We start from the raw sequence: 16,226 nt of genomic DNA on the forward strand, positions 1-16,226 counted from the left end.
AAAGTGCTTTTAACTTTTCCTGCCAAACGTAGACTAAACTGGTTACAAAACCATAACATCAAGGTACTAAGAATCTCATTATCCATCTAAAATTATTGCTGTGTCATCCCCAATGAATTGTTCTCTGTATGCCTAATTATATAGCTTTTTATCTCCAAAATATAAAAAGCAAATTGAAGAGTGTATTACGTGGTTCATGACTATTAGACACCTCAGAAATGGTGGATGGGTTTCAGCCATGGAAATATAAAAAAACCTAAATTCGACTGAAAATAATAGAAAATTATATTTGTGTATAGATATAATAATTTAGTTATACTAATCAACAGCTGTTAGGCTTGTGGGAAAACATGGTTACGTGGTTTGATTAAGCTAATCAATATTTTAGTAGCAAGAACAAAGGGTTTTGAGTACGTGACGATTTATTTGAGTTAATTAAACAGCATTTTGCAACTCGTGGTTGATAATTTGCAATGCATCGACTAGATAATTGCATATGATATCATTATTTACATGGAGTATTAGGCACAAGTTTGTAGTGTTATTCAGATAATCAAAATCAAATAAAGTGTCGTCGTCACTCGTGATAAGGTTTCCGGAGGTGTTCAAAGTATGACTACCAGCTTAGCAAATATTTGGAGAAAATATGACCGAAACGACCAGCAGGTGATCTTATTAGTCTACGTGCTATGATATAAGTATATGAGTAGATGATAAGTCAACTAAGATGGAGCATGGCAAGTGGAAACGTCTCCAGGAGGTGTTCGGTGGATTGGGCGTGGGGGCTTGATGGCCGTCGAGTCTAGCAGTGGAAGCGGAGGCAGTAAGGGAAGCGTTGACAGCTTCCAGAGGAGGGTTATAAAAATGTGGTAGTAGAATCCGATTCAATTAACTTGATCTCTATGCACAAGGGAGAAAAGGATATCCGAGAGTTAGCAACCCAAGTAGAGTCCATTGAGTTTGCTTTTGTGCCTCGAACCTGCAATAGGGCGGTTCATTCGGTGGCTTCGTTTGTAAACAGAATGACGGGTTATCATAGATGGGGTTTTCTCTTTTTCGAATTTCTGTTTAATATTTTAACCGAGGATGTAAACATTGCTATTCGTCTTTGATTCAATAAAAATCTATCGATTGACAAGAAAAGAGCCTGATATGCCGCTCACCAATACTGATATAAATTAAAGTATTACAATATGAAGTGAATTGGTTGGTAGTATTATAAGTAGGGGTGGGTTCGAAAAACCGAAAACCGAAAAAAACCGAACAAAGGCCAAAAAAACTAAACCGAAAGTGTAAAACTGGACCGAACCAAATCTGGTTCAGTTCGGTTCCGTTTATGGGGTTCGGAAACCGGACCGAACCGAAGTATAGGCAAAACGACGTTGTTAATTAATGATTTTGTTTTTCCTTGAATGACGCTGTTCAGTCACTCTCTTCAGTCAGAAACCCTAAACACTAAACATATCGATTGATCAATCCATTCCCTTCCATTTCCCTTATCCCTCTCCTCTGTACTCTCACTCATCTCCTTCCCAACTCCGCCGCTCTTCGGCTTCGTCTTCTTCCTTCCCAGCGACCTGCGACCTGTCTCACACATCTCGCCGACGCAACGCTATCTCACTCTCAATCTCTCACCCCCGTGACCCGTGACCCACGCGCGACCCACGACTTCCTCTCACCGTTTCGAGTCTCGAGTCTTGACCCACAAATTCCCTCCTTTGCAAGGTTAGTCTCTCACCCAGTCACCCTTGTGATGCGTTGTGCAGATTTTTTTTTTTTTTTTTCAATTTCATTGGTTCTGATTTGTAGACATTTCTATTGAGTATGCTATAACCATTGTTTTACTTTTGGTTTATAAACATTGGGTATGCACTGCAATAGACATTGGGTAACCTTGTTCAGACATTTCTAGTTTTGGTTATAAACATTGGTTCTGATCTGTAGACATTTTTAGACATTTCTATTGGGTATGCTATAAACATTGGGTAATTTAATTTCTGAACAACACTATTAGACTATTAGTTGAGGTTTGATTAATTTGTGAGAAATTTTGGTTATGCACTGCAATTTGTTTTGGGTATTCATTGGTTCTGATATGTAGCTTTTCAACTCATTATTTGATATGCAGGATGGGAAACTAAAATATTCCTACATGTGAACTCTTTTCCGTATCTTTTGTCTTTAGAACAATAGTTACTGTCGTTTTCTTTGTTTTAGCTTCAGTTGATCAATGATCCTTGTATATTCACTTTTTGGTGTTTAAGAAATGTACTACTTGTCTCTGATCAAGTTATGATATGATATTTCTGTTAATAAGAAAGAAAAATCCTGCCAGGTGCCAGTATCATGTATCTCAAAAGCTCACAACTCTTTTAATTTTTATTCTTTGGTGGTCAGTCGTCTGTTGTTGATGGCATCATGGCCACAGATTGTATTATAATTCATGTTAATGGCATCAGAAAACTTAATTATAAATATGTTCTTATAATATTGTGAGGACCATATGGAGTCATTATGGTTGGTAGCTAATGGTTTCATGACTATATATATATGTTTTGTATTCGTAGTCTTTGATCTGTTATTTGCTATCTGTAATCCTTATATTTTGATGCTGATATCTTTTCCAAAGTTCATATATACTCAATATTGTAAAGCTGTTTTTTCGGTTTGGTTTATTATGTGCATTTGTAGCTTTTGCTTGTGCATCCTACCTTTGCTTATTATATGTTTTGTATCTTAATTAGATGAAGTCAAGTGCATCAAAGGTCTCGAGCTCAAGCTCAAACTCAAACTTAATGAGATCATCAAATAGCTCCCGTGAAAAAATAAACTCATCTACTTCTACTCCATCGCAAGTAAGTTGTCATCTCTATACTTTCTCTATGGTTCTTATGTCTCAATTTATTTAATAATTAATTGTAATGATTCTTTCTCTTATTTTTGAAGGACATTGTTGGTGAATCAACTCCACCTCAACTCCCCATGGTGGCAACTCAACAAACTCCTCTTACTCATGGTGGATCCACAAATTTATCCGATGCAACTCCAAAACAAGGTGGCTCAAGTGATCAAGTAAGTAAAGAAAACACTCTCTTGGATTCACTAAAAAGTCATTCAAGATCTACAATTTGGGAGCATTTTGATAGGATAATTGAGGGAGGTAGAGTTAAAGGGGTGTGCAAGTATTGCAACAAATCGTATATGGCCGACACGGATAAAAATGGTACAACTAGTATAAGAAATCACTTAGCTAGATGTAGGAGCTATGGTCCTAATAAGGAAATATTTGCTGCAAATAGGCAAAAGATCTTAACCTTTGCCGGCACAAAAGATAAGTTGGAAGCTATTGGTTTTTCTCAAGTGGAAGTTACTAAGGCTTGTGTTGAGATGATAATTATAGATGAGTTACCTTTTTCTTTCGTCGAGGGAGATGGTTTTCATCATTTTTGCATGCATGCATATCCTTTGTGGAGAGTATCTAGTCGTAAGACAATAGCTAAAGATGTACTTGGCTTGTTTTACTCCAAAAAGGAGAAATTGAAAGTCAGTTGAAGACATTTAGGGTGTGTCTAACAATGGATACATGGACTTCTATTCAACAAATAAATTACATGGTTCTCACCGCTCATTTTATTGATGATGATTGGATGGTACAGAAAAAGATTTTGAACTTTTGTGTCATTCCAAATCATAAAGAAGAATCCATTGCTCAACTTTTGGAGGAGTGTTTGGTGGAGTGGGACATAGAGAAGGTGTTAACTATTACTGTTGACAATGCTTCGGCAAATGATTCCGGCTTAAGGGATTTGGTGCACCAAATAAGTGGGTGGGGGATTCCTAATGCACTTTTGCATGATGGAAAATATTTGCACATGAGGTGTATTGCTCATATCCTTAATTTGGTTTTGAATGATGGGATAAAGATGTTGAATACCGTCATACAAAGCATTCGTAATGCGGTTAGGTATGTAAGATCTTCCCTTCAAAGGTTAGAGAGCTTTAAAGGTGTGTTGAGAAAGTGAGAATAGAAAGTAAAGGGCTTGTGATTTTAGATGTCCCTACTAGGTGGAATTCCACATTTTTAATGTTAGAATCAGATTTGAAGTTCAAAATGGCTTTTGATAGGTTGAAAGTAGATGATGGTCATTACCTTCCTTACTTTACTAAAGAAAATCATGATAATGTAAGGGAGGGGCCACCTTCGACTCATGATTGGAGTGAGGCAGGAATATTTGCATCCTTTTTAGACCTTTCTATGAAGTCACTTTAAAAGTTTGTTGTTCTAATACTCCAACAATTCATACTACTTTTGGTGATTTGTTTAAGATCAAAAGTCTCATCCTTGAAAACAAAGATAACGAATTCTTGTCTATGATCTCCATGTCGATGCAAGAAAAATATGACAAATATTGGGGTTCAATTGAGGATATGAATCAATATGTTTTTGTTGCACATGTGTTTGATCCTCGTCATAAATTGGAAAAGGTGGTTGATTATTATGAGATACTATATGGCGAGGACGAGGAAAAAGTTGAAATTGCAACAAATGTGGTGAAAGATTTGTTGTTTGATCATTACAAGATTCATGAAGAGTTGTCTTTTGATACACAACAAAGCACAAGTAGTGGTGATAGTTCTCAATTGGCAACTACAAATGGAGATCCTTTATCAAGCATGACAGAGATTGAAAGAAAGTTGAAAGAGAAAAGTGAAATGAGAAAAGTAAAGAGAGCATGTATTGTGCACAATGATTTGGATAGGTATCTCTCGGATCCTAATGAAGGGGAAGAAGAGGCAAACTTTGATATCTTGAAGGGTGAATGAGCTTTCTAAGGGGTGGTTTGGGAGTGAGGTGATTAAAAAAAAAGCACCCATGAAAAAAAGCTGTGAGGGTTTTAGGTGTTTGGTAAACTGAAAAAAAAAAAAGCTTATTTTGGAAGCTGCTGTGAAAATAAGTTGAAATCTAAGGAAAAAGCTGAAGCTGTTATTTGCATCTTTGGAAAACTGGTTTTTTTTCAAAGCACACGGAGCTACAATGCTCCTTTAATGAAAAGACCCACTATCAGACTGTTTTTTTTTTTTTTTCAAAAGCACTTTTACAAAAAAGTTTACCAAACACTCTGCTGATTTATTTCACAGCCACTTATTCTCACAGCACAGCCGCTTATTCTCACAGCAGCTTTTTTTCAAAGCACAGCAATACCAAACTAGCCCTAAGTATCCTATTTTGGCACGAGTTGCAAAAGAGATTTTAGCTATTCCCGTATCAACCATTGCTTCGGAATCCTCCTTTAGCACAAGTGGACGAATAATTGATCCATATCGTAGTTCTTTGAGTCCAAAAATAGTAGAGGCTTTGATATGTACACAAAATTGGCTTAGGTCAATTCATGTAGCATTACATCATGAGCCAACCATTGAGGAGATTTGAGTTTTGTGAAGAAGTTGAGAAAGGTAATTTTACTTATTACATTTGGTTTAGGGCTTGGGAACTTGGAAGATTTTATTTGTGCAAGACATGAAGTGATGAAACCTTGAAGGTTTATTTGACTTGTGTGATGTTTATTTTAAATTTGGACTTTTTGAAGGCTTAAACTTTGATATTTATTTAAGTTTGGACTTTGGAAATTGGAAGACTTAAACTTTGTCAGTAACGTTGGCATATGTCAATTTGTTGCCTTATTCTTTGTTGCAGACTTGTAGTGTTCTTTCCCGAAGTTGGTGGACCGTGGAGCAACTTTGGATTCTCATCATGGTTTTGTTGTTGAATATGGTCTAAGGTTATGATAGTAGTACCACTTCTCAAATGGCATATCTTTCCTTTTCTGTCAAATATAGATGTGTAAAATTGATTTCATACTTGTAGGTTTTCATGTGGATAACTCTGAAGTGACCTTGATTGTGAACTTTCTTATTTCCAAATTTTTTATTTTTTGGAGGAGGAAAAAAAAAAACCAAAACCAAAATCGAACCGAGAAAAAACCGAAAAAAATTGAACCGAACCAAACTGAACCGAAATTTCAGTTTGATTTCGGTTTTGGGAAAAAACCGAACTGCTGAGAACCGAACCCAGCCCTAATTATAAGTGTTTAGATACAAGCATATATTAATTCTTATGTGAACTATTTAATAAGAAAATTTACGAAAAACTAATTGAGAGTGTCATGCCCAGATCCCGACATACGTCCAAGATCGACACGTGACGTCACTAAATGCTCGTAACTCAACGTACCCCACCTTTTTTATGTGTACAAAATATAATTCAAGATCCAAATGCATAATAATTTTGCGTATACTTTATGGTTGCATCTAACCTCTTCATTAGACTGCCTACGTACCCTCAACAGGGATCAAGCCATTCGTAGTTCGTCATTCACTACAACTCAACATATATCACAGTCCGTTCAAGCCGAAAGGCATAACATTCCTCAATCAAACATTTATTAGAACCTGACAAGCATGAAATTCCTAGACTCAGGGCTACATAACAAACCCCTATGAAAATCACGACTTCTCTTCCATCCAACCTATAAATCATTATGTCCAACATGATATCGCAATTCACAACATACATCATATTTAGGAACCAACGAAGTACAAAACCATTCACTAGCCACATTAATTAACTAATCTGGTCAAAATAATAACAATCATTCTCATATCTTCTAAATTCATATATTATGAAATCATAATCGAATCGTAGAAAATCTCGAATGAGTCATACAAACGTACAACCACTTTTCTAATTCAATTCACAAGATTCTAGAAACCATTATTCACAAATATACTAAAACAAAGGCTAGAGTGACACAATTAAGCCAAGCCTACTTCTTCGAAGAATGAGATTTCGAACCACTCAACGATATCCAACCCAGGGTACGATTCCGGACCATCACTCAACGGAATCGCGGAGTAGAAGGGATTCCGGACCATCACTCAATGGAATCCAAATGGATATGATTGACCATCACTCAACGAAATCGCGGAGTAGAAGGGATTCCAAACCATCACTCAACGGAATTACGGAGTAAAAGGGATTCCGGACATCACTCAACGGAATCGCGGAGTAGAAGGGATTCCGGACCATCACTCAACGAAATCGTGGAGTAGAATGGATTCCAGACATCACTCAACGGAATCCGAATGGATACGATTACGGACCATCACTCAACGGAATCGCGGAGTAGATGGGATTCCGGACCATCACTCAACGGAATCCGAATAGATACGATTCTGGACCACTCAACCTACCACTACCTCAACCCCTATAATTTACAACGTAGTCACCTACACTATCAACTTCTCATGGCCTCCAACTAATATGTTACACAAGCATATAAATTCTACAAACTACTTCTAATAGGATTCTAAGATCTCATTGTCATAACATATATCATATTTATCATTCACATTACTAAAAAGATAATTAAACACATATACGTCACAATCATCATCAGTACACAAGCCAAATCATGTTTAATAAACATAGGTCTATGGCTAAATATATAAGAATCACATTTCAATAGAGATCATATTTATAAAACCAATTCATATTCACAACGGATACGAATATAAGAAATTAAGGTAATAACCCTATCACATATATTCAAGTCACTCTCTAACCAATGTGGGTCCACTAGACTTCACTTAATCTTTGGTAGTATCAATTCTAGTATTTAGAACGTTTCGAGACATGTTTACAAAGAGTCAACTCTCGGTCAATAGTAGGATCCACAACTCTACATAATTTGATCCAAAAGATCCGCCCATCGGATTTTGGATCCGTAACTTCCTAAAGTCCTCATTATACTCATAGAACATCATACTGATGTCTCTTCACGATCTGACGGTCGGATCTTCGTCAATCACAATTTCCAATGACGGTTACCGTTTTATTTTACAAACTTACAAATCCAATTTGGAAAGATCCATACGTTGGTCTCCCGATCCTTAAGTTCCTATGATCCTCAAATATTACATACTATAACATATTAAAGTTTGATGACGATCCAACGGTCGGATCGTCGATTCATTTAATGTCCAAGTGGCAGTCTCTATCAAACTATAGTCATATGACGAGATTTCGTCAATCAAACATCACATATGGAATCAGGGTATCCAATTTAGTCTAAGAAGGTCAGGTGGGGTCTCGGCTCCACTCCGCCGCCGCATGCGGTGGCCGGCCACCATGACTCGCCGCACAATTCAACTATGTCCAAAATTTCTCAAATTTTACAGGAATGAAGATCTCAATGAGGGGAGCAAATTTCATACCTGGGCCAAAGTCCAATTTGGCCAAAAAAACACCTAAAAACTGCCTCAATCCGTCGAAAACCCTTGAATTTAGGTGTTTTTTATTCGACACCACTGGTGTTCCGCCGCCCAATAGCTATTTGGGATTTGTTCTAGGCCTCAAGGAAAGTGTTTTGGTGGTGGTGATTGAAGATAATTGTTTCAGAAATGGGTGGATTGCAGCCGGGTGTCCTCAAAGCCGACGACTTCAGTTCTTCCAAATCCGAGCCCAATCAACTCCATTTTTTATTTTATGAGACAGGAATGTGGAACAATGGTGAGTCATTTTCAGGTGGTGGCTTGGCTCAAAACGCCGGAATTTGGCTGGAGGAACCCACGGTTCCATTACTTCCGTCCAGATCGAGTCGCACAAATTGGGTAGGTATCTTTGATCCCGTGTTGCTCTCTTTCTCTCCCGTCCCCTCTCTGATTCATCCCCCTGCTTCCTCTCTCCTCCCCCGATTCGCCCCCTTCCCTCCTTTTTCTCCCTTTCTCCCTTATTTCCCCGCTCATTTTATGTCATCAAGCAGCCTCCTTTATTTTTTCTTTAGCTGCCATTTGGTAGCTCTAATTTCTTTTCTTCTTCTTCTTTTTTTTTCTTTTTCCAGCCACTCACGTGGCTTCCTTTTTCACAATATGCAATCGATGTGTTTTCCATAAAAAAACATAAGTCGTAAATATAAACGTGTTGAAATTAATAATACGAATATATGTATTTTTAAATAATGAAATCCGGGAACGGGATTTCACAGAGAGGGAGATTAAAACATGTGTTGGAAACATACAAAATTTGACAAAACCAAGTTTACAACAAATGATCTGAAAAAGAAGAAGGGTTAAAACGTAGAATTTGACATATCTATGGAGAAAATTCAAGGTTCTAAAAGAGGTTAGGCGCTACTTGGATGGTGAGCTGGGGCTTAACGCCTAGGCAGCTAGATGGGGTCTAGATAGGCGGCAAGGCGGCTAGGCGAATTTAATTAAATCTATTATATTTCGTGTATATAAGTATATGTTTATGCATAAAATATATATGATTTCATCATAAACTACAAAATAGAATGACATATCTTTTATGAGCTATTGAAACATAATGAAAACATGGGAACAAGCATATAATGTGTGTTTATTTTAAGTATTCAACAAGTCTTTTACAATGTATTGAAAAAAAAATAAAATTATTTCAGAGGGTGAAGTGAGGGTTTGTTTCTTCAACAAATGAGATTGAGATAAGAGAATATAATCAAACGAACGATTCAAAAGTGATGAAATCTAAATTTGTCACAATTTGAACTTTTTAGGTTGAAAGGTTCATAAAAAATTAATTTAAGATATCACGTCCCAATATCAACTTAAGAAAAGCTAACACAAAAGAAAAGAAAAAAATCATCGTTTAATCAAATTACTACACATATATATATATATATATATATATATATATATATATATATATATATATATATATATAGCCTCATATAGAGCTCAAAAGATATAACCTCTAATTAAGAGAAATTCTTTTATAAAATCTTAAAAATTCCTTAGATCTTTAAAATAGGCTATATCTATTATTTTTCCAGTCTCATATAAAGCCCTCTCACCAGGGATACTCTAATATCGCCTCTCTACCTTCCACGTGTTCATTACGCCACTCCACCTCGCTAGTCCACACAAAAATCAGTCAACATCAACAGGTAACCAGAGTCATCTAATCCGACCGTCCACAGTCGATAAGGTCACATTGCTGGAAGCGAACCATCCACGTGTACGGTGATTAATCCACCAACCCCTGATCTTTATCACCCGTGAACGCGGCTGCATTTTTCCGCGTACGATAAATTGGAACGAGCGAGATAAACTCGGGAGTACGGATAAAACGAATATGCCCAGAACGTAAGGGATAAGTTCATCGCTAGAGTCATGGGGAGCCGCGCAAATCGAAACATCTCCCGACTTTAATTCTCCCAACTAGTGGAAATATCGCGAGGGTTTCAAAAAATCGTGGTCGTCCCGTGAATTGGGACACCTATATAAAGAGCCAGAGGCCTCCATTGTTGATACGCTCAATAACCAGTACAAAGCTTCAACAGCTCTCTCTCTCTATCTCTACAGTTCTCTCGATTTTCTCTCTCTAGATTATTACAATGGCGTTCAAGAAAACCCTAGCCCAGCGTCTGTTCAACATCTCCAAGGCGTCGACCCAAACCCTCAGAAACTGCCGGATTTCGTCGTCGGCGGTCCACATCCGACCCGCTTCCAAGCCTCGCGAGACGAGCATCGCGCCCGACCCGGGTGACAATGCCATGTTCCGGAGGTTCCTCCACAAGACACCGTCGGCGGGAAATTTCCAGAAGCCAGCGATCTGGTCTTTGCCGATGGGGGAAAACCTAATGGAGAAGCTCAAAGTCATGGCCATTGGCCAGGATCGGATCCGATTGGACGGTTTGGCTCCGCCGGAGCCCGAGCCGGAGAGCTTGCCGGTGGCAAAATCGGGATTGACGACGGAGGAAACAAAGAAGCTGCTGAGGGTGGCCCAGCTGGAGGCGGTGAAATTGAAGCTTCGAGAAGTCCGGAAAAGCTGGGTATCGTATTCGGAGTTTGTTCGGATCTGCAGGGAAAGCTGCGCGGATCCGGATATGGGTCTGGGGTTTGCGAAATCGCTGGACGAAAACGGCTCCGTCATCGTATTGGGAAATTCCGTTTGTTTGAAGCCCGAACAGGTAAAAAATTAATTTCTTAATTCATTAAATCCTAATTAAATTATCGTTTTTAATTTATCCGAATTTAAATTCAAATTTAATTTTTGTTCTTGTTTATTTTTATAATTTTTTTTGTGTTTCAGAAATTCAGATAAATGTTGTGGTGATCTTGGTCTGATGGCCGAGAGGGTAGAATTAAATTTACGAGCAGTGAATTTTATTTAGTGTGATATGGGAAATTCCGAAACCTAATATAGTTTTTATGATTTTATTTTGTTTTCTTCAACAGGCGAGACCTTTAAACGTGAAAAAGGGTGTCAGTCTTTCACCGTGGCAGATTTTGTTTTTCATCTTTGGGAGGAGACCACAGTGATTTAAAAATAATAATATTAAAATTAACAAAAAAAATAATAATATTAAAGTTACATTTTTGTTGGGTGGCTGTTTTAGGGGGTGGGAGATTAGCAGTATTCTATTATGCTCTGCAGTACCTTGTGTGGCACGGTGTAGATGAAAAATAGGAAGAAATTATTTTAAAAAAAGGAAGTTTTAACAAAACATTATTGTTCATTTTTATCTTTTTTGGTATTATTTATTATATCTTTATTTATTATTTTTTATTAAAAATAATTTTATCTTTTTAACTTTTTATTAATTTTCCTAAAAAAATATAGGACATATTTTTCTCAAATTAGAAAATTAGAGGGTGTTTTAGTGTTTTGGGTGGCATGAAGTTTGAAAAGCTGGGTGTGGTTGTTTCTCTTTTTTGGGTGGTGGTAAAGCGTTTGCTGAGCTCAACAAACATTATGGGAATGTTTGAAATAGGAAAAGTGCTTTTTTTTTTTTTAAAGTGAAGTGCTTTTCTTTAGGTAATGATAGCTTGCATATTAACTTCCTGGATTTGCTTTTGTTTATGGATTTGTATTTGGTCTGCATACCTTAGTAATGATAGCTTGTAGATTTACTTATCGGATTTGCTTTTATGGATTTGTAATTGGTCTGCATACCGAATTAGGTTTGGGGGTTTTCCACTTTGTCCCCATATACTTATCTTTTTGAAATTTATTCCAGAGTATGTATGGCATATTTCATTATTTAAAGTCGTTAGATTTAATTCCGGTATATTGGAGAAAAATTCCATGTGTACTGAAATAACTTTGAAATTTATTTATAAGTTTTTCCCCTCAATCCAGAATTTTTTTTATTGTTTTTGAAAAATTAGTTGAAAACACAGGTTTTTGTGTTAATTTTTGTAAAAGTTTTTCCTGTAGTTGGTGAGGATTAATTGGTGATAGGCTGAGCATGCTTTACCCAATTGTTTCAACCTGTTTGGTTACTGCAGGTAGCCAAAGCAATTCAAGAACTGTTTCCCATTCCAGGAACACCACCCGACTCCGATGACCCCAGAATTAGGGAATTGGAAGACATGGAGAGGCACAAGTTTGAGATAGACCGAAAGGCCAAGTCCCTTGTCCGAAAGGAGCTTTGGTGCGGTCTTGGCTTTTTGGTTGTCCAAACAGCCGGATTCATGAGGCTCACGTTCTGGGAGCTCTCATGGGACATCATGGAACCCATCTGCTTCTACGTTACTTCAATGTATTTCATGGCTGGATACGCCTTCTTCCTCAGGACGTCGATAGAGCCCTCTTTCGAAGGCTTTTACCATAGCCGGTTTCAGGCTAAGCAGAAGCGCCTCATGAAGCTTGAGAATTTCGACGTCGGAAGGTATGACGAGCTTCGTAAAGCATGTTATCCGTGCTCGTCGGATTCATCGGAAATGACCCCGACAACTGCTTTTGATGGGGCGAAGAGGAAGCAATTTGGTTCAGTACACTAGTTAAAGAAAAAAATATAAAAGTAATAGAAGAAGAAAAACAACAATATAATTGATTGGAAAACCACAATTTTGTTTTAACACCCCTTCCCTTCCCCGCAAATTTAACTTTACAAATTTAGTCACCGGCTTTATGTAAACAATGATGTTGAGTGTGTTTAGGTTATCAGTTCATGATTTACAAGTTACTAACATGAAATTGAAGTTTTTGAAAACTTTTATTTAATTTGTCTTTTTATTGGGTAGATATAAAATGGGCAACAAAAAGAAAAGCATCACGTATCTAAACTTCGATATTTTACCACCAAAAGCACTTCCACAAATAGACAAAGTGTTTTTTTATTCTTTTTGAAATAAACAATATTATCCATACGAATGGGAAGATATGGACTTAGTTTCATAATGTACTAGTAATAATACGGTTGAAATTCGTTTTTGGAGAAAATTAAACTTAAGACCTCTCAATCTCGCTTACAAATGAAGAATAATATTATTACCGTAAGACTAAATGGCACAAATAGACAAAGTGTTAAACAAGCATTTTAATTTTTAATTTTAATTTCTTATGAACTTACGGTTTTGAATTGATTTTACAATAGATTAAAATCCAAAAGACTTATAAAAGTGAAAGAGTATTGACAATTTGACAATGTTTGACAAAAAATTAAGGATGATGATATCTACATATCTATTTTTAGGTCTCACACACCACTTTCAATTTTTGTTTGCCCAATCGAATTAATTAAAGATGATCAATAGACAATGTTTAACAAAAATGTGTGAAAAGTAAAAACAAATGTGTGAAGAACAATACCCAAATTTAAATTCATGCATTACTAAAGATTTTTTTTTAGTTTTTTTTTTATAAACAGTGATTTTTTTCTTCTTCTTTAGAAAGTGCTATTAGGTACTCCATGAAAAGTATTTTAAACTTTATTTAAGAGAAATACTAAGGATATTTTCTCAAAAGCGAGACTTTTTATAAATTTTTTGTTTTTGGCACAATATTTTATTATGTTGATATGAATTAACGTTAAACTATAAAGTGACAGATAATCCATGAATAATCTACTTTAAGAGAATCTCATTAGCATTTCTCTTTTATTTAATTTTTTTATCCATATCATAATCACTTAAGAGCGAAAGTTTATGAATGAGGATTCTTTTTGTGAGGATCCAGAGATTCTTCAATCACATCCGTTCATCGTACATTGTGTAGGTAGTTTTCATCATGTATTATTTATATTTAATTTAAAAAAAAAAAGATTTACAATGATTTTTAATCGTACGATATACAATGAATGGATGCAATTGGAAGATCTTCGAGATCCTCACAAAAAGAATACGAGGATCTCATTCGAAAGTTATGAAGTTGGAAATTCTGAAAACGCACCGATCACGTTGGTGGAAAAACAAAAGTCAAAATCCCGCACCAAAATTATCTCAAATTTCCTCCTTGACAATCTTAGTGGCCAAATTCCCTATCATCAATAATGTACACAATTTTATTAAAGAAGCTCATTCGTAGTTTGGATGGCCATCCGTGTGTGCTTGAGATTTTCAGTTTGATTCCTCCTCGTAATATTATGGGCTAATAGACTCCTACAAAATAAAGATCCACGGTAGATCACTATATGTTGTCTTCTTTTTGGTCTCTTTTTGCAGCTCACATAAAGATTTTTCATTGACACCCAATTCAACGAGGACACTTGAATCAAGTTGTATTGGTCGACTCTTGAAAAATAACGAAGTCATAAAGTGATGGTGATGTAGTAATTGCGAACTAATTTAAACCTAAAGTAACTAATTCTAGAGTGAGTATGTGAGCGAGGTTGAACACTTGTCACACAAGTGATGTCAGAGCATAAATAAACAACAGTAAAAAATAAAGTTAGAACGTTTATATCGAAAGGAGGGATCCACCTACATGTCAGCTTCTGTCAGTAATACTCATTGACAACATGAGCTCTGCCACTAAATTTTCGAAGGGACGAAAAATGAGGGTGAATGAGTCTAAAAATAAAGTTTTGTAAAACTTTTTTGAAAAGGGTACCCCTTGCTTAAAACAAGTATATAGTTTTTCAAAAATATTGTGGAAGTTAATGATTGGATTATTATTTAAGCACTGATAAACGTGTTCATTCTTATTGGCGACACATTATTTAATTTACAAATTTTAACTCCCTAGCATTATCCATATTATAATACTATCATGTAACAGGGTACCAAAACAAGGTGTAATGGGTTATAGAGGAGGTTTTGTGTCTAGAGTTGACACAGATACATGATAGACCCTAAAATTAATATCTAATTATCAATTCATGTTATATTACACGCTCGAACAATTTCTAACAAGTGATCTAAATCATCATTTAATAAAAATCGGTCAACACGGATGAACGATTGAACTTAAGAAAGTCAATCACTTTATGCTACAACATTACTTTCCGTCCACAATTCGGCAACCAATCGCAGCCGTAGAATAAAAGTGCATTGGTTTTGAACTTACCAGTCAATACATCACCGTCTGACAATATCATATGAGACAAGGATTGTCTGCTCTCCTATTTTCGATGTCCTTCCGTGCCTCCTGTTTTATGTGATCATGGTTAAGTCACGTCAATATTTTATATTAATTTTTTATAGAGATAATAAGATAAAAATGAATAATAATATAAAATGTTAACATGGCTTAACCTTGACCACACAAACAGAAATGCACGAGAGGGTACCGGAAGTAAGAGAGCAAACAATCCTTGTCCTATCATATGAGCCTTCCTGGTTAGTGGGGAATTGCTTCGGCCAGGGGAGGTTTTAGCTGGACAGTCCATGTCTTCATTCAGTTCATGGTCCAACCTTCGGCCTTGTTATTAGCTTTTTTTATACGGGATAGATTATGTCCATTGGGACCATTTAAACGAATGCATCGACTGTCTAACCATTTTGGTTTAAGTTGGAGAAAGACTTGTACATGACGGATTTATGGTACCGTATTGGTATAACGATACAATATTATGTGTAAGTTTTTTTATAATGTGTTATGGTATTACTAGATCAGAACGCAACGTTGGATAAAATTGTTTCATGTAAGTTGTCAAGCAACCTATCTTCCAAAATTGAAGGCGGACAAGCGCTTGTTCTTTCCAAACTCACTCCAACTAAGCCTGATGTCAAGTCCAAGTTCATGGGTCTGATTCTTGAGGAAGAAAACTAATTAGTTATCCCACGTAATATTTTCATATATGCAATGCTAGGAAGATCAAATTTTTTAAACTAAATTTGCAATCCAAATGATGTAATTGTAGATGATTGTATTATTAATTAAGCGTTGATGGAGATGACACATCACTTGGTTCGCATATATGGTTTAAACATTTGGTCGCCATGACATTAATCTTTTCATG

The 16,226-nt window shown here is 36.3% G+C and overlaps 1 protein-coding gene across 1 annotated transcript; it reads left to right on the forward strand.

Annotated features, from left to right (window-relative positions):
- The first annotated feature begins 10,255 nt into the window (after positions 1 to 10,255).
- On the forward strand, positions 10,256 to 13,048 carry LOC126589369 (calcium uniporter protein 2, mitochondrial-like). The gene is made up of 2 exons (XM_050254649.1): positions 10,256 to 11,009; positions 12,331 to 13,048. The coding sequence occupies exons 1-2, from the start codon at positions 10,434 to 10,436 to the stop codon at positions 12,823 to 12,825; spliced, it is 1,071 nt and encodes a 356-aa protein (XP_050110606.1). The 5' UTR covers positions 10,256 to 10,433; the 3' UTR covers positions 12,826 to 13,048.
- The last annotated feature ends 3,178 nt before the right edge of the window (positions 13,049 to 16,226 follow it).

Source organism: Malus sylvestris, chromosome 2, assembly GCF_916048215.2.
Source record: "Malus sylvestris chromosome 2, drMalSylv7.2, whole genome shotgun sequence".
Classification (NCBI taxonomy): Eukaryota; Viridiplantae; Streptophyta; class Magnoliopsida; order Rosales; family Rosaceae; genus Malus; species Malus sylvestris.